Source organism: Tursiops truncatus, chromosome 14 (genome assembly GCF_011762595.2).
Source record: "Tursiops truncatus isolate mTurTru1 chromosome 14, mTurTru1.mat.Y, whole genome shotgun sequence".
NCBI classification, from domain to species: Eukaryota; Metazoa; Chordata; class Mammalia; order Artiodactyla; family Delphinidae; genus Tursiops; species Tursiops truncatus.
Genome location: NC_047047.1, coordinates 63,144,338 through 63,163,174, shown reverse-complemented (window position 1 = coordinate 63,163,174; position 18,837 = coordinate 63,144,338). Strand labels below are relative to the sequence as shown.

General features: G+C 35.8%; 1 protein-coding gene across 9 annotated transcripts in view; it reads left to right on the top strand.

Moving 5' to 3' along the window:
* BIRC6 (baculoviral IAP repeat containing 6) overlaps positions 1 to 18,837 on the top strand; it is a 238,238-nt gene that overhangs the window by 181,190 nt on the left and 38,211 nt on the right. For all 9 annotated transcript variants that reach the window (XR_004521845.2, XM_033838758.2, XM_033838755.2 and 6 more), the window contains one exon: positions 15,005 to 15,215. Coding sequence is in view for 8 of the 9 variants with exons in the window: in XM_033838758.2 (XP_033694649.1) it covers positions 15,005 to 15,215 (211 nt within the window). In the remaining variant the exon portion in view is untranslated. The remainder of the gene's footprint in view (positions 1 to 15,004; positions 15,216 to 18,837) is intronic.

Here is an 18,837-nt window from a genome sequence, read left to right as displayed (position 1 = left end):
TATGAGTCAAAAACAAGATCCTGTCTGCTGTTTCATTCTTGGTAAAAGAGTACAGAGTACCAAAATTTTGAGCATGTTAGTGGCCACTCAGAGTATCTGGCACACATAAGTTTCTTTTATCTAGAATTTTCCTGTTTGTCAAAGGTATTCTATTTTGAAATGTCTTTGGTATGGAATACATTACTCTGTCTCTTAAATGATTATGTTGCATAAATTTTTTAAGGGAGAGAGAGGTTGCTTAAATTAAAATTTATCTGATCTCCAGTTGATTTGATTTGTATAGATTTGTAAGGGTAAAATACCTGGAACCTTTTAAAGATACCTTCCTTGTTTACCCAAAGTAGAGTGGTCCTTCTCTTCCTGTTAGTTGCCAGTGTATCTATTATTTATATTTTCACTTCTCACATTGTAGTCTGTTTATAGTACATACCTTCTTAATAAAATTCCACCTAACCAACCTGCCAAATGAACTATAACTCTTCATTTCTTCTATAAACAACTTGACTTGTGCCACATATATATATATATATATATATATAATTTCCCATTAATTAAAGTGTAAGCCTATTAAGAGTTATATTTGTTTCCAAATTTATTTATGCCAGTTATATTGCCATTACATAGTCAAATATTACACATACTAGATGCTTATATGATAAATTAGTGAAATACTTTATGTGTGGCAGTGCAGTGTGGCTTATGGGATCTTAGTTCCCTGACCAGGGATTGAACCTGCGCCGTGGCAGTGAAAGCGCCGAGCCCTAACCACTGGACCAGCAGGGAATTCCCAGTAGAATACTTTTTAAAAGCATAAAAAGGGAATTGACTAAAACAATCATTGAATTAGGCTTACATGAGAAACTGTAAAAGATTATGTATGTGTGTGTGTGTGTGTGTGTGTGTGTGTGTGTGTGTGTGTGTGTGTGTGTATCACGCCCCCAGTATAATATCCTTCTTGCTGAGTAGAGCAAGTTGGCCTTGACTTGTGTAAAAAACATTCATACTTTGATATTCTGCCAAAAATCTTTGACCTCTTGATAGGGTTTCCGTTTATTTCATTATTTTGCCCTAGTGGCTGGCTTAACTGCCAACTTCAGCCAAAGTTTAACATATTCTAGGGTTGACATGAATCCCCAAAACAGTTTGTTGGCTAAGGCTTGATTGAAAAGTATAAATTCAAGAAATTAAACAATGGAAAAATTGAAATATTGTGTATGAATCCTTACATACAGAAGTTATTTTTATCAAAGTATTTGTGTAAGACTCATTCATGTTTTCCTTACAGCACTTGTATGTGATAGAGTTATTACTAATTACATATTAAATTCATGGCTCTGCAGTAAAACAACTTCGAACTAACATTTTATTAATGTACAAATATTCTTGATGATATATGCTCACTTAAAATATCCTTTCAGTAATCTCATTTGCAAAGATCTTTATTGCAGAGCCATGTTTTGTTTTTAAATGTATAGTATCAAGGAAGAATTTTTGGTTTATTCGTTGAGTTACATTTTAGTGAGAATTTAAGATCCTAGATGAAAAAATTCTCTCTTACTTTACTGTACCCAGTGTTTATTTCAGCCTTTTTTAAAAAAACTGTATGTTGTTCAAGTATAATTTCTACAACTATTGATCTGCTAGGGAAGAAAATAGTTTAGCGTTAGGAAGGTTTATAAGTGTAAAAGTCAAATTATTGGATTGGTACTTTGAAAAATGGAGCTGCCTTTTGAATAAGGTAGTTTACCAGACAGAATATATTTGTTACATGATTATCTTTTAAGATATGCATACTAACCACGCTAGTTGTAGGGATGTTGATTGCATATAGTTATGGATTAAATTTTAGTATTCAGTTACTTGAAAGGATTTTTAATTTACAGAGAAATAATTTAAGGATCTCTGATTGCTTTATTTCCATGTGATATTTCCGTGAAATGTAGGATGACTTTATATTTCAAGTTAGGCAAAGTAGGATGAATAAATTCTTTAATTGAAAATAAATATTTGAGCAATTTATTATTTAATTTTCACATTAGTTTTTGAGTCCACTCAAATGAACATTCCATAAACAAGTATTACTTTATTAGATTGAGTTGAGGTTTTTATACTTTAGGTGGGCCTCTCGTTTTATATTACTGAAATTGATCAGAGAAATAAAGTCAACACATGCTGAAGAACATCAGAAAAAAACAAGATGCTTTTTCTATGTAGTATTTATTTTCTATGCAATCTTATAGTTACAAATGCGTAACTACCAAAAAATTATTATAAAGCATGCATTTCTTTTGAGATATTAAGTATAAATCCAGAGGAAGACAATGCTTTTGAGAATATTCAGCATTTATTGATACTGAATAAAACTTTATTTTTCTGTAGATTTTATTAGTTTTCTTTCCCATGCTGAAAAAATTTTCCTTTCCTATATTAGGTAATTATTAGAGGCTTAAAATAAACATAAATTTAAAAGCAATTGGAATGAAAATGATACATATTCAATATGTACTTTTAGAAAAAAATCCATTGCATGGTTGCTTTTGTGTCTTATTTCTATTACTGGATCTTGTGTGTTTTCTGGCATACAGAAATAAATCTTTATTATCCACATATTCACTGCAGTGCCTAGAGTAAGGCACTTACCCTGGTTACTGCCCCTAGAGCCAGGCACTTGCCCTGGAATGTTTGTCATAATCTTCTGGAAATATTCTTTTAAAGGTTATTCTTAGAAATCATTTTTGTTAGAGCTGGCTTTTGTCCTGAATGCAACCCCATGAAAGAGACTATCAGCTTGTGATATAGATATACACAATAACTACTACCAAGAAGTTAAGTACTATCCCAATAATGCCTAACATGGTCAAGACAGATTCTTCATTTTCTTCTTTCTCTTCTTGCTTCTTTACATCTTCTGTTGTAGTGATGACAGGAGTACCCATTTTCCCCAAAAATCTCTTGGTCTAGAGAAGAAAGTTGACTGTGAAACAAATCCTTAGGAAAGGTATCTTTGAACTATACAGAGAAATAGGAAATAAATTTATTGTACTTGCTTTTGTTGCATTATTTTTCAGCCTGCAGTTCTGATTTACTCTGTTGAAGGTGGTGGAACATGATAGAAAATAGAGGCATTTTAGTAGAACTTCAAATAATCTATTATCATTTTAACAGTTGGATAGAATAATAGAAAATATAATGAAAAGGCACACAGATACTGTCATTTATATATTCTGGGTGTATATTTAGTAGCTATAAATACATTTTTTAAGTCTTTTATGTATATTTAACTAAGCTGATGTATTTAATGTGAATTACAGTTTATACCTAATATGTATAATCACCATATTTTAGCCTAAAATAATGAAGTTACTAAATGTCAGAGTTTATTTTTTTGAAGTATAGTTGATGTATGATATTATATAAATTACAGGTATACAAAACAGTGATTCACAATTTTTAAAGCTTATACTCCATTTATAGTTTTTATAAAATATTTTCTATAAATGTCCAAGTTCCAAAATAATTAAAAGAGAAGTGTTCCTTACCCTACATTGCATCAGGAATAAAGTATTCCCAGTTATCCTGCTTTAGTCCACAGTAGTGATGAATGGACCTTTTCTCTTTGTGGAGAACTTCTGTTTACGTTCAGAGAAAAGGAAGTGCACAAAAAACCTGGACAAACTTCTTTATTGAACATGGCAAATGTTTTCAGTTGTCCAGAAGGGGTGTGTCTTTTCCATTAGTAATCCGTGGTGAATTTCACTGTAACTGTTTGGTAAGAATTGATGAGCTTCTGCCAGTAGTCAGCCAAGCAGTAAATGTTTTACATTTTTTCTTAGAATTATTTTTAGCTTTTATCCATGCTGGATCATGTGTTTCATGGAAAAAATGACTAATCTTTTTGATTATTTCTTATAAATTTCCTATCAACCTTTAAACTATTCTGTTTTTTTCCAGCCATTTGAATATCCTTTTCCCCATTGAAATGTTGTTTCAAATACAGAAGATGAGAATTTTATTCTTTTACCTAGTACTAGTAACTACTTTCAAATTAGAAAATTTCTCTTACTGAAATAATTATATAGTAGTGTCACACACCTGCATCTGTAGTTGTTGATGATACTTCCAAGGTAGATTTCAAGCATTGCATAATTCAGCAAACAGGTTCATCTGAGGATCCAAAGGATAGTGTCTTTACTTGGTTGGTGGTAAGCAGTAACATTGAACGTGCACTTGGCATTTGCTGAGTGAAGAAGTTGCTGCAAGCCACCCTTGCAGACATGGAGTTGCATAACAGTGTCATGCCCCTGCTCTTCTTTGTCAGGCTGGTCACATTTAATCCTGTATTAATGATGAAGTGTGCTGTGTGGAAAAACACCTAAAGTTTTCTGATGAAGTTCTGCATGGCCAAACATAGGATTAAGGAATTCAGGATTGAAACACTTGGTGTATTTTGTACTCGTTTGTATTTCATTAAGAGTTTGTTACATTTACGGACTCCTCTTGTTCGCTGACCACCCATACATGTTAGTTTAAAAGTGCATATCTTAAAAAAGTGAGCAAAAATTAGCTCTCCCTTAGTTTTCCAGATTCCCTTCTGCAGGGATATTCAGACATAAGTCTTTAAAAGAAAAATACGAGTAATGTAAAATCAGATATGAATAATCATTTTCCAGTTTCCTGGCATAAGCATAGATTGCCGGATGCATTAATATCTGGGTGGAATTTGACATTAAAATGAGCACACTTGTTTATGTAACTGACTGTTGTCAAGAAAAATGCAAATATACAAAACCTTCCTATTTTAAGTTTAAAATGTGTGTCATAAGAAATGGCATAGTACTGAAATTTATTTAAAGTTCTTTGTAAATCAGACCCATAATTTTGTCTTGCCCTGTTTTTACTATTTTCAATCTCATTGTCCACTGCCTATTACCTTGCCTCCACAGCTTTTGCTTGCATCCCTCCTTGATATGAAGAGAGTATCTTCTCTTTCCATAATTTAAGATTCCCAGTTGGAATCCTCTTACTGCTAACTTAATTGAATAAGATAAACAACAATAGCATAAAAAGAAGTATCATGTTTCATTTATTTTAGAAGAGCTGTCTTATTTTCTCTACGCCCATTTATTTCCAGATTTTAAAGTGTTTTAAAAATTATCAACCCTTCATGTTTGTCAGATTCTTTTCCCCCTCTCTTCAGTATTGAGTATCAGCATGGTAGGCTGTCCTCGGCTTTATTCGTATAATGGAGAGGTAGCTTCTCATTTTGTGGTTTTTCTTGTTGTTCTTGATAACTTCATAACCATTTAATTGCTTTTGAAAAATCAACCTGTCTTGGATTACCTGTATTCTTATGTAATTTTAGGTAAAGTACTATAATTTTAGGTAGTTAATTTTTTAAAATTAATAGACTAATTTTAAAAAATCAATAGACTACTAGTTTAAAAGCAGCTTTGGGTTTACAGAAAATTGAGCAGATAGTACATATCACCACCCCCTTCCACTCATAGTGTCCTGTTACATCTTGTATTAGTGTGGTACATGGTACAATTGATAAACAAATAGTGACATGACATATTATTTTTAACTAAAGTCAGTAATTTACATTAGGGTTCACTCTTTGTGTTATACCATTCTATGGGTTTTGACAAATGCCTGGTGTTGTGCATTTCACCATTACAGTATTGTACAGAATAGTTTCACTGCCCTGAGAAATTTCCTGTGCTCTATTCATCCCACCCTCTCTCTCCCCACAGTGAAACCTCTGGTGACCACTGATATTTTTCCTGGCTCCATAGTTTTTCCTTTTCCAGAATGTCATATATTTGGAATCATAACAGTGTATAACCTTTTCAGATTGGCTTCTTTTACTAAGCAATATACATTTAAGTTCCCTCCATGTCTTTTCTTGGTTTGGTAGCTCATTTCCTTTTATTGCAGAATAATATTCCACTGTATTGATATATAACAGTTTGTTTATCCAGTCACCTTTTGAAGAACATCTCGATTGCTTCCAGTTTGGGGCAGTTATGAATAAAGCTGCTATAAACCGTCATGTACAGATTCTTGTTACTGTTTTTGTTCCATTGATCTATTTGTTCTTTCGCCAGTGCTACATTATCTTGATTATTGTAGCTTTATAGTAAGCTTCGAAGTCTGGTCATATCAGTCCTCTGACTTTGTTCTTCTTCTTCATTATTGTGTTGGCTCTTCTGGGTATTCTGCCTTTCCATATAAAGTTTAGAATCATTTGGTCAATATCCACAAAATAACTAGCTAAGGCTTTTATTGGGATGATTTTTGTACTCTGTTCTTTTTTTCATTGTATGCCGCATGGAAGGGGATTGGGGAAAATAAAACACTGTGTGCAATACTTTGATAAATAAGTTTATAAAGCAGTACAAATGGAAATCTTTGGATAACTGGCTACATTTATAGTAATGGAAATTCTAATGTTTCAAATACTTAAATAGAGAAATGGAAGCCATTCAAAACGTGAGTGAAAGACAAAGTTTTTCCAAGACTTCATTCTTTTGCTGGTCTCAAGTTGGAAGAGGCTATATGAGTATGCATTTACATCTATGTTTGCATATATTTGAAAATCAAAACATCATATTGGGGGAAATGTTTGGAAAGCTTATTGTGTTCTTTGTCTCATATACAAAGTAATATTATTAAGCAATTGAAGAAAATAAACATCCCAGAAGAAAAAGGAGCAAATGGTATGTGAATAAGTATTTAAAAAAATTAATAACAGCTTTATTGAAAGATAATTCACTTACCATACAATTTGTCCACTTAACGGGCACATTCACTGATTTTTGGCATGTTCACAGTTATGTGCAACTGTTATGACAATCAAATTTAGAACATTTTTGTCAATTTAAAAAGAAACCAGAGGTGGCTTCCCTGATGGCACAGTGGTTAAGATTCTGCCTGCCACTGCAGGGGGCATGGCTTCGAGCCCTGGTCCAGGAAGATCCCACATGCCGTGGAGCAGCTAAGCCCGTGCGCCACAACTACTGAGCCTGTGCTCTAGGGCCCACGAGCCACAACTACTGAGCCTGTGTGCCACGACTACTGAAGCCCACGCACTAGAGCCCGTGCCCTGCAACAAGAGGAACCACCACAGTAAGAAGCCCGCACACCACAACGAAGAGTAGCCCCTGCTCGCCGTAACTAGAGAAAGCCCATGCACAGCAACGAAGACCCAATGCAGCCATAAAAAGAGAGAGAGAGAGAGGAAGGAAGAGAGGGAGGGAGGGAGGGAGGAAGGAAAGAAAAGAAGAAAACGAAATGAAACCAGGGCTTCCCTGGTGGCACAGTGGTTACTGCCAATGCAGGGAACGTGGGTTCGAGCCCTGGTCTGGGAAGATCCCACGTGCCGTGGAGCAGCTAAGCCTGTGCGCCACAACTACTGAAGCCCATGCGACTAGAGCCCGTGCTCCACAAGAGAAGCCACTGCAGTGAGAAGCCTGCGCACCTCAACGAAGAGTAGCCCCTGCTCGCCGCAACTAGAGAAAGCCCGTGCACGGTAACGAAGACCCAGCACAGCCAAAATAAATAAATTAAATTAATTAATTAAAAAAAACCCGACCATATACACCTTAGCTATCATCCCTCTTTCTCCTTACCACCCCTCCAGCCTTAAGCAACCACTAATCTACTGTCTCTCTATGTATAGAGAGTTGCCCACTGTGAACATTTCATATAAATCAGATCATGTAATATGTAGTCTTTTGTTTAAATTTTTAATCTCAGTACAGTGTTGTCAAGGTCCATTGATATTGTTTCATGTATCAGTACTCGATTTCCTTTTTATGACTGGATAATATTTCACTGTATGGATATCTACTGCATTTTGCTTATTCATCATTTGATAGACATTTGAGTTGTTTATACCTTTTGGCTATTGTGAATAACAGTGAACATGAGTGTACAAATATCTGTTTTCGTTCCTCCTTTCATTTACTTTGTCTGTATACCTAGGAGTGGAAATGCTGGTTCACATGGTAATAAGTTATTCCTTGACTTTTATTTTATTTATTTATTTATTTATTTCCCAGTACGTGGGCCTCTCACTGTTGTGGCCTCTCCCGTTGCGGAGCACAGGCTCCAGACACGCAGGCTCAGTGGCCATGGCTCACGGGCCCAGCCGCTCCGCGGCATGTGGGATCTTCCCGGACCGGGGCACAAACCCGTGTCCGCTGTATCGGCAGGTGGACTCTCAACCACTGTGCCAACCAGGGAAGCCCCTCCTTGCCTTTTAAATTACAGCCATCTTAGTGTATGTGAGATGGCAGGTATCTCATTGTGGTTTTGATTTGCATTTCCCTGATGACTAATGATGATGTGTTTGCTGGTCATTTGTGTATCTTTTTTGGAGAATTATCTATTCAGATCCCCAGTACCATAAGTGGGGTCTGGGGAAAAGGAAGCATCTGCCTCTTAGCTCTACTTATCTGAAACTTAGCCACAGCAGCAAGTAGCTGGTGGTAGGATGAGAAATGCTGAGATCTTCCCATCCTGGGGAGATAATCTTCTAACTCAAGCTAGGGGAAGAGGGAGCTCAGGTTCTACCAGTCTGTGGTGAGTTTGCTTTCTTGCTGAGAGCAGGAAGAGAGTAGGATCTTGGTTCAAATACTTTAGGTTCTTGTTTTTCTTACTGAGTTTTAGTAGACTTTCTTAAATGAATGTTTTCTCAGTTTGTTGTGTGCTCTTTGGACTATTTCTAGGGCCTTGAGTGGTGATGTTTTTTAAAAAATTTGTATCTGTTTCATGGCGGAGCAGGTTCACTGAACTCTTCATGCTGTCAAGCTGGTGCGAAAAAAAAATTAGGTTTCAAAAGCCTAATAAAATTTTTAACCTCTCATTAATTGTTCTATATCCTTATAGTGGGATATTTTGCATCCATTAATTCCTTGAAAGTAAAAATTCAACACATACCTAAATGTACTATATCATGTGCCTTTTACCTGTAACATTAATCAGCTTTATTAAATTACACATTTTTTTCTTTATCCAAATATTATATTCTTCACTTGTTTTAAAATTCAAAAGTTTTAAGATGGTATCTAATAAATGGTTGTCTTCCTGCACCTGTCCTCTAGCCGACCAATTTAGCTCCCTAGAGATAATCAATAGTACTAATTTCTTATATTTTTTAATAGAGATCCTGTGTGTGTGTGTATATGTGTATATATAAAAAACAAGTAAATATGAATACATATTCTTTTTCCTTACCTTTTACGTTGTTGTTATATTTACTGAAATGGCACTATACCATACAACCCCATTTCTTTCTTTCTTTCTTTCTTTCTTTCTTTCTTTCCCCCCCCCCCCCCACACCCATGAGGCTTGTAGGGTCTTAGTTCCCCAATCAAGAGATTGAACACGGGCCCCTGGCAGTGAAAGCACCATGTCCTAACCACTGGACCGCCCGGGAATTCCCCATACAACCCCATTTCTATTCCTTGTTCCTCCTGTTCCCACCTTAGGTATTTTGGAATTTTTTCCAATGCAGCATAAGGCACATCTTCATTTTTATGACTGCGTAATTGATATTTAGTAATCGAAACAGCTCCATCTAATGAACATAAATGGATTATTTTGCTGTTATAAACAATGTTGCAGTGACTAATTTTGGTGACCTTGATAATTTTATCTGTAGGATCAGTTTTCAGAATTAACTAGAATTGATGATTCAAAGGGTATGCCAATTTGTTGTTTTGACAGATTGTAACTTGTGCTCCATAGACATTATACCAGTAATGTTGAGTGGCTATTTCCCCACACCTTTCTTTTTTTAAAAAGTATTTATTTTATTTATTTATTTACTTTGGCTGCACCGGGTCTTAGTTGTGGCACGCGGAGTCTTCATTTTGGCATGCGGGATCTTTAATTGCAGCATGAGGGTTCTTAGTTGCAGCATGCATGTGGGCTCTGGTTCCCCGACCAGGGATCGAACCCGGGCTCCTTGCATCGGGAGCACGGAGTCTTACCAGCGAAGTCCCCCCGCACCCCATGCCTTTCTAGGAGTTTGATACCAACTTCCTTCCTTTCTTTTGTCTATCTATACATGTAAGCATATATAAATTTTATACATACACACATTATTTTTTCTGCACCAATTGTGAGACATATGTTGCAGATATGATAGCTCTGTTACCCCTAAGTATTTCACTGTTTATTTCCTAAAACACAAAGGCAGCCTACTACATAACCACATTACAGTAACCAAAATCAGAAAAAAAGCATTGATAGAATACACCTATCTAATCATCCAATCCACAGATACCATACATATTTCATCTGTTGTCCCAATTATGTCCTCTATAGCAAAGAAAAAAATTGCTTTTTGTCCAAAATTTAATCTAGAATCATTTAGTAACCTTTTCCACCTTCTTCAGTTTGTAACATTCCCCCAACTTTGGCTTTAATGACCATGACAATTTAATAAAATTTTTTATTATGTAAAAGTTCAAAATATGTAAAACTAGTGAATGTAGCATAATGAACCCCTTTGAGTTCCATCACCAGCTTCATCAGATAAACATATGGCCATGCTTTTCAGTTACATGCTCACTAACCCATTTTTTCCAAACACATACATATATACACATAATAGGTTATTTTAAGCAAATTTAAGACATGGTTTTATGCAGGCTATAAGTATTAAGCAATGCCTAAAAGCACGAAGGAGAAAGTAAAAATAAATTTTAACCTAAGTTACCTCATGGACCACCATCCAGAAATAGTAATCAGTAACATTATATCTAGCATGTATAGCTAGAAGTATGAACAGACAGATTGGTAATAGAAGATGAGAGTATGAAAATATTTGGAACTTACACAGATTAGCTATTTCTACCAGAATTGGAGAGAAGAGTAAAAGGCTGGTGTTGGGACATCAGCGATTATATACCCAAGCTCTTGTAACTTTTATGTGGGCTAGAATGAATAGAAATTCTACATGGAAGTATTTTTGTCAGTCATAGGTATTCAGCTAAACAATTAGGCTTTGCATGATTTGCGAAGTATTTTTGTTTTGTTTTTACCTAGAGGATTTCTACTCTCAGAGATTTTATTAGTCAAAGTATCATTGTAAATTTGTTTGTTTCTTGTTCCTTTGTCCTACCAGATAGTTTCAAAAAAGGCAAGCATTTGACCAGTTAATATTTATAAAGTTTACTTAACTCTTAAGATGCATTAATTGCAGAATTTATAATCTTATGGCAAATAAAATTCAGCTGTAATTATTTTGACTCTCTAGGTCCTTTGCATTTCCATATATATGAGTCATCTTGTCAGTTTCTACCCCCCAACTAAAAGCCCATTGGAAATTTGATTGGAATTGCATTCAATCTGTACATGAATTTGGAGAGAATTAACTTATTAACAATATTGGGTCTTCTATGAGCATTGTATATCTAGTTGTTTAAATTTCCTTTAATGAGCCTCAGCAGTGTTTTTATACTTCTGAAATTGTCAAATTTATCCCAATTTCATTTTTTATGCTATTGTAAATTATACTTTTTTAAAAATTTTATTTTCTTGTTACTGGTATATAAGAATACAGTTGATTTTTATTTATTCACCTGATATGCTACTACCTTGTACAACTCAGTAGTTGTGCTACATTCCTTAGGATTTCTGTATAGAAAGATAATCATGCCATGAACATTAAAGACAGACAATTTTATTTCTTCTTTCCAATTTCTATGAGTTTTGTTTATTTCTTTAAAAGATTTTTTTTTTTTTTCTTATTGTACTGTTTAGATCTTGCAGAAGTTGTCAGTTTGGGGGAAAGGTGTTCAGTCTTTTCACCATTAAATATGGTGGTTGATGTAGGGTTTTTTATAGATTCCCTTTATCAGCTTGAGGCAGTTTTCTTCTGTTTCTGGTTTGGTTAGAGTTTTATCATCAATGGATTTTGAATTTCATTAAATACTTTGTTTAGATCTGGTAAGATGATCATATGGCTTTTCTTATTTTGTCTGTTAATATGGTGAATTACATTGATTTTTCAAATGTAAAGTCGACTTTGCAATCCTGGAATAAAAGCCACTTGGTTGTGATTTATTTTACTTTTTTGTTTCTGTGTTCATGAGGGATACTCATCTGTAGTTTCTTTTTTCTTTTCTTCCTTTTTTTTGTTGGTAATGTCTTTGTCTTATTTTGGTATCTGGGTAATTTTGTCCTCATAAAATGAGTTGTTACCACTTCCTCTGTTTTCTGAAGTACACCACATACAATTAATAGTATGTGTTTTTTAGGGAATTCCCTGGCGGTCCAGTGGTTAGGACTAGGTGCTTTCACAGCCGGCTTAGTGCGGGGGGGGGGGGGGGGGGGGGGGGGGGGGGCGGTGGTGTCAATCCCTGGTCATGGAGCGAAAATCCCGCAAGTCACGTGGTGTGGCCAAAAAAAAAAAAAGTATGTGTTTTTTAAGTGTTTGATAACATTTACCTGTGAAGCCATATGGAGCTTTTTAATGAAAAGGATTTTAAGTAAGAATTCAATTTTTTTTAACTGACGGGGGCTATTGAGATTTGCTATTTATTTTTAAAGAACTGATTTGGGGGAATTCCCTGGCGGTCCAGTGGTTAGGACTCTGTGCTTTAACTGCCGAGGGCTCGGGTTCAATCCCTGGTCAGGAAACTAAAATCCCACAAGCCGCACTGCATGGCAATCAATCAATCAATAAGTAAGTGTTTTTTTTTTAATGTTTAAAAAAAAAAAAAAGAACCGATTTGGCATTGTTGGTTTTCTCTGTCGCTTATCTGCTTTCCAAGGTGACAGCATAGGAGTGGTTGCCTGAAGCTGTCCAGAGGAGGATGATTAACTACAAAGGTGTTTGGGATGATAAAAATATTACGTATCTTCATTTTGGCAGTGATTACACAGGAGTGTATATTGTCAGATATCATTGAATATGTACTTAAAATTAGTGCATTTTATTGACTGTAAGTTGTGCCTCAATAAGTTGATTTTGAAAGTTATAAATAATTCATCGGGAAATGATTTTGTGATTTTGCTTGGATTAGAGTTTTGATTTTTTTTTTAAATAACAAGTGCCACTTAAAGTTTCTAGAGAATTAAATTATATTAAGAGGGAAATTTATTATTTTACCATTTGAATGTTGTAGCTAAATTTGAGACTGTGCTGTAAGGTATGTTGAAAATATTTAAGATTATGAACTATACCGATTAAAGCTTAAAGGCACCTAGCACTTTTTAGTGTGCTTTAAGGAACCTGTTAGGAGGAATTTCAGGCCATATTAAATTTTTTCCCATGCCTAGAACACTTTTTTTTCCTCTCTGTTGGTAAATCATGTTAGTGTTTTTTTCTGAAACTGTGACTATTGAGTGCCGTTATATTTCAGTAGTTAAGTGTCTGGACTTCAGAACTGGACGACCTGTGTGTGCATCCTGCTTGCTCCACTTTACTGATTATACAGTCTTGAGCAAGTTCTTCATGCAAGTTCTTTCCTATGTCAAATCATTTCTTATATTCTTTGGATCGATTAGTTTATTTATATCTATATCTCAGAACATTTTAGATTTAATTCTCCAAGTTTATTGTCTTATAATAACACAATATTGCCTCATTTTCAATCGCATGGATTGTTATCCTGGCAAAGTGTCTGTTATTAAACCCCTAAGACAGTTTTTGTGTATACATAATAACCCTCTGTCACTTTAATGTTTAGAATTACTTAACGTGATGTGATTTAGCAGGTAATTTATATTACTGCTTTTCTAATGTAAGAATATATGTTATTTACTATATTATAAAAAAACATGCTGGGCTTCCCTGGTTGGGCAGTGGTTGAGAGTCCACCTGCCAATGCAGGGGACACGGATTCGTGCCCCGGTCCGGGAGGATCCCACATGCCATGGAGCGGCTGGGCCCATGAGCCATGGCCGCTGAGCCTGCGCGTCCAGAGCCTGTGCTCCGCAACGGGAGAGGCCACAACAGTGAGAGGCCCGCGTACTGCAAAAAAAAAAAAAAAAAAAAAAAACCAAAAAACACAACTATGCTTTCTTATAGTTGGCTTTATTTTTCTGGGAATAGAATGTTGAACAGTGAAGTGTGGATTAGTTGGAGGTAATATTGTAATACGGAGCATAAATTACATTCATAGAACTCCATTCAAAAGAATGTAAGGAGAAACAGCAAATTCTGAGGAAAGTATTATAACTATACATTATTTAATAACATTGGGAAATAATCTTCTACCTCTTAATGAACACGCTATCTAAAACACTAAGTATTTTTCTTTTTTATAGAGGTCAGATTAATATTTAGGATTAATTAATGTTGTTTGTTGCTTTTTATAACTGGGATAAGATCATAGCTTAGGGCTTCCCTGGTGGCACTGTGGTTAAGAATCCGCCTGCCGATGCAGGGGACACAGGTTCGAGCCCTGGTCCAGAAAGATCCCACATGCCGCGGAGCAACTAAGCCCGTGCGCCACAACTACTGAGCCCGTGTGCCACAACTACTGAGCCTGCATGCTGCAACTACTGAAGCCCACACAACTACTAGAGCCCGTGCCCCGCAACAAGAGAAGCCACCACAATGAGAAGCCCGCTCACCGCAACGAAGAGTAGCCCCCACTCGCCGCAACTAGAGAAAGCCGCATGCAGCAACAAAGACCCAATGCAGCCAAAAATAAATAATAAATAATTTTTTTAAGTAAATAAGTAAATGTATTTACTGCCATAATGTATTATCTGGACTATTTAATCATTTTTATGTGTGATATAACTAAATAGTTACTTAATTACATTTCTTGCTGTCTCCCCAACTCTGTGCCATTTTCATTTTTTTTAGTTCCCTAAAAGTGCTACACTTTGTACATTGGTGCTTCATGAACATCCACTTTAGTCCACTTACCAACCAAGCAATTAATCTTAAGATCCAAGTAGAAGCTACATTGCTGTGGACTTACTTTTATATTGCACATCTGCTCATTTTATGCTTTCCCCTTCTTCCTTCTTACAGTTCTCGACATGGCAAGACATGTGCCACTCTATCGAGCTCTGCTGGAATTGCTCCGGGCCATTGCTTCTTGTACGTGCATGGTGCCCCTATTGTTGCCTCTTTCTGCAGAGAATGGTGAAGAGGAAGAAGAACAGTCAGAGTGTCAAACTTCTGTTGGTACATTATTAGCCAAAATGAAGACCTGTGTTGATACCTACACCAACCGTTTAAGGTACTATACTTTGTTCATTTCTTTTGACCTTGGCTTTTACTATCTTTTTTAAAATAGCTTTGTTGGTTTTTTAAAAATGATGTATGCTAATTAAACAAACATATGCACAAGCAGTAAATAAAACTGCAAAGAAAAAGTAGCCACCAAATCCTACACTCAGAAACGTTTATTAACAGTGGCTTACCAGACATCGCCCTATGCGATCTTATAGCTATAGATAGAGTTTTTCTTAAATGCTATCACATTGTACCTATTATACAGATAGATGCTAGTTTTACTCAATATTGAGGTGAAAGACACCTTCACTCTCAGTAAATACATATTGCTGATAATGTTCTTAATATTTCTGATTATGCATTGTATATAGATGCTGTATTTTACTTAACCATCTATTAGTGGACATTTGGGTTATTTCTAATTTGTAATAACCTCTGACATACATCTTTTGGGACTTGCAAAAATCTCTGCAGAGTAGATTCATAGAATTAGAACTGTTGGCTTTAGGAATTACTAGTTTCATTTTGATACATATGTTATAATTCATGCTATAATGTTTTTTAGAAGGTAGAGGATTTGGTATTTATTTGTTGAAGTTATAGTAAAGTTAGTATTTTATCTTCGTGGAAAATTGAAGTTTTAAATGAATCTTTGGTTAAGTTTATACCTTGCTAGAAATCAGATGGTGAGTCCTCTTATCAAAAACTTTTTTAAAAACCTTTTCCTGGTAACCTTTTTCATTCTCTTAGCAGAATCTGTTTAATGGTTGTCAGTTTTACTTAAAGATGGCATAAATTCTGATGTTTGCATAAACATTCAGAATTAGGCTAGAGGAAGCTTATTTCTTTGTTAGTGGTCTTTTGAATCAGTTAATCTTCTTTACCATCTTTGCAATATATTTGTCCTACCTGTTCTCACTTATTTTTTTAGTAGCCTAAAATTTGAGAAACTCAGTATACATCAAATGATGGCAGAGAATTGGTCATTGGAGGAATAGTTTTTGTCAGCTTTCATTTTTCAGAAGAAATCAACTCCTCAGATTATTCTGACTCTTTTAGCTTTATTGTACTGTCAATATCACTTTAAAAACTAGTGGCTCACTGCCAGGCAGTAAGAATCATGAATTAGAGAAGAGATTAAAGAAGACCCAGTTGGTAGCGATATAAAAAGCTGTAGGTTCATACTCTTTTACCAGGGAGGGAAAATGTAAAGGTATATTTTCTTTGATAGTGTGAGACTTTTTTATGTTGTAGAGAAGAAAATAATATTATCTTTGGTCCCATCCTTCATTATGGCAAAAATCTTTCTAACTGGTAACCTAGGTAGCTAACATAATTATACAAAAATAGTGTGGTATCATCAGACTAAAGGTCTGATTTTCTAACTGAGCTAAGTGAATGGAATTTGCAGACCTAGAGTGCCGTTTTTGCTGCTTTTCTTAATGTATATCCTGTTCACATAACATGCAGTATAATTTCTTAAAAATTAAACTTCTGCATGAAATGTATTAATGAACCACTACAAAAATTTAATTGCGGATAGAGGATAACTGAGTTTCAGTTAACAGGAGCTCTTTATTTTTCTACTTGGTTACCTGGAAAAAGAAATTCTTTAAAATCTTTCACCAAGAAAAAATGACACTTCAAAACTTTTAAATTTTGTACCAGCAAAACATGCATGTAGGGAGCTTCCCTGGTGGCGCAGTGGTTGGGAGTCCGCCTGCTAATGCAGGGGACACAGGTTCGTGCCCTGGTCCGGGAAGATCCCACATGCCGCGGAGCAGCTAAGCCCATGCGCCACAACTACTGAGCCTGCGCTCTAGAGCCCATGAGCCACAACTGCTGAAGCCCACACACCTAGAGCCCGTGCTCCGCAACAAGAGAAGCCACCACAATGAGAAGCCTGCGCATTGCAACGAAGAGTAGCCCCCACTCGCCGCAACTAGAGAAAGCCCACGCGCAGCAATGAAGACCCAACGCAGCCAAAAATAAATAAATTAGTTAATTTTTTTAAAATTGAAAAAAAAACATGCACATAAAGATCATGACTGTTCACAGAGATCATTTCATTTTTTATTTTATCTTTACAGTGACCCTGTGCAGTTAACTATATTTTAAAGCTATTTTACTGACAAACACTAAAGAGAGTTTTGTATTATGGTTTGAATGTGCCTCTTCGTCAAGATTCCTCATGATATCTGTTTTTTTTTTATATATGTGTAGAATACAGCCTCTGTTACAAAAAGAAGCCAGCAAAGACATACATGTTATAACATCCCTACTTTCCTATCAAGGTTTGGCACCTTGAGAATTCACTTTCCACTTCACAGAAAGAGGGGAAAATCTACTCTTTTCCAGCCTGTCAAAACTTAAATGTATTTCTTTTTATATTTTCATCAGACTAGAACTCTAATAAAGTGAACAGTATAGTCCAATTTCCTGTAAAGTTTATACCCACAGAAATTGGTCTAAATTTATTTTTAACACTGTTTCAAGATGCAAAGCTTCCCCCTCCCCCCTCCCCTCTACCTGATCCCCAACTGTATTTAAAAACAAAAACAAAACCCAGGATACTCTTCGAAGAGGATGGTCAAGGCAAATTACATTCTGTTTACATATCACTTTTAGGATGTGTTTTAGTACTTCATCAGGATTTGGAGTTATGACTTTAAAAATAATGTGTAGGTGTTCCCCAGCTCAGAACATTTTTGCATTATTTTTGTCTCTTTTTCTCTCAGTAAGAAATAAGGCAGGTGGGGGGGATGCCTTGACTGTGGGTGATTCCCTGGGGTGTCCTGGCCACATCTGCACCTGGGGGCTCAGGGGAAAAATAGGTAAGCGTAGATAGAGTACATCTATTTAGTATAGGTTTTTCTTTTTTTTTTTAAAGCAAGAAAGCAAGTACTAGTTTACTAATTATGTTTATGTATATTATTGTATTGCCTTGTTTTCTTCTTATTATTTCTCATTTGTTACTTTTTTTTTCTTTCTAAAAGCCAGAAATACACAAAAGGCATGCAGTTCTTTCCCTCCAAATGAAAATTTAACATAGCACAATTTTGTCATATTAGATAAAGAAAAGATAGATTCTCTATGTAATTTGCAGGTCTCTGGATGATAATTGTGGTTACATATAATGATTTACATTGATATTATTTCTTCTGTATATGTTATACTTACAATTTTTAGCTTTTTTGGATGAAAGAAATTAAAACGTTTTGCCCAAATCTAAAGAGGAAGTTTACTTTTACTGGTTGGAATAATCCAATTAAGAGTATCCTATCTTGGGCTTCCCTGGTGGCACGGTGGTTGAGAGTCCGCCTGCCGATGCAGGGGATGCGGGTTCGTGTCCCGGTCCAGGAGGATCCCACATGCCGCGGAGCGGCTGGGCCTGTGAGCCATGGCCGCTGAGCCTGCGCGTCCGGAGCCTGTGCTCTGCGACGGGAGAGGCCACAGCAGTGAGAGGCCCGCGTACCGCAAAAAAAAAAAAAAAAAAGTATCCTATCTTGAGGACAATGCTTAAACCCAACTAATTTTGATCTCAAAATTCAAAGAATGATAGAGATTATATAGGTTAACTGACTCTCCCCTCCAAGCCTGAAACCTTCTATAAGAGGAACTAGGAA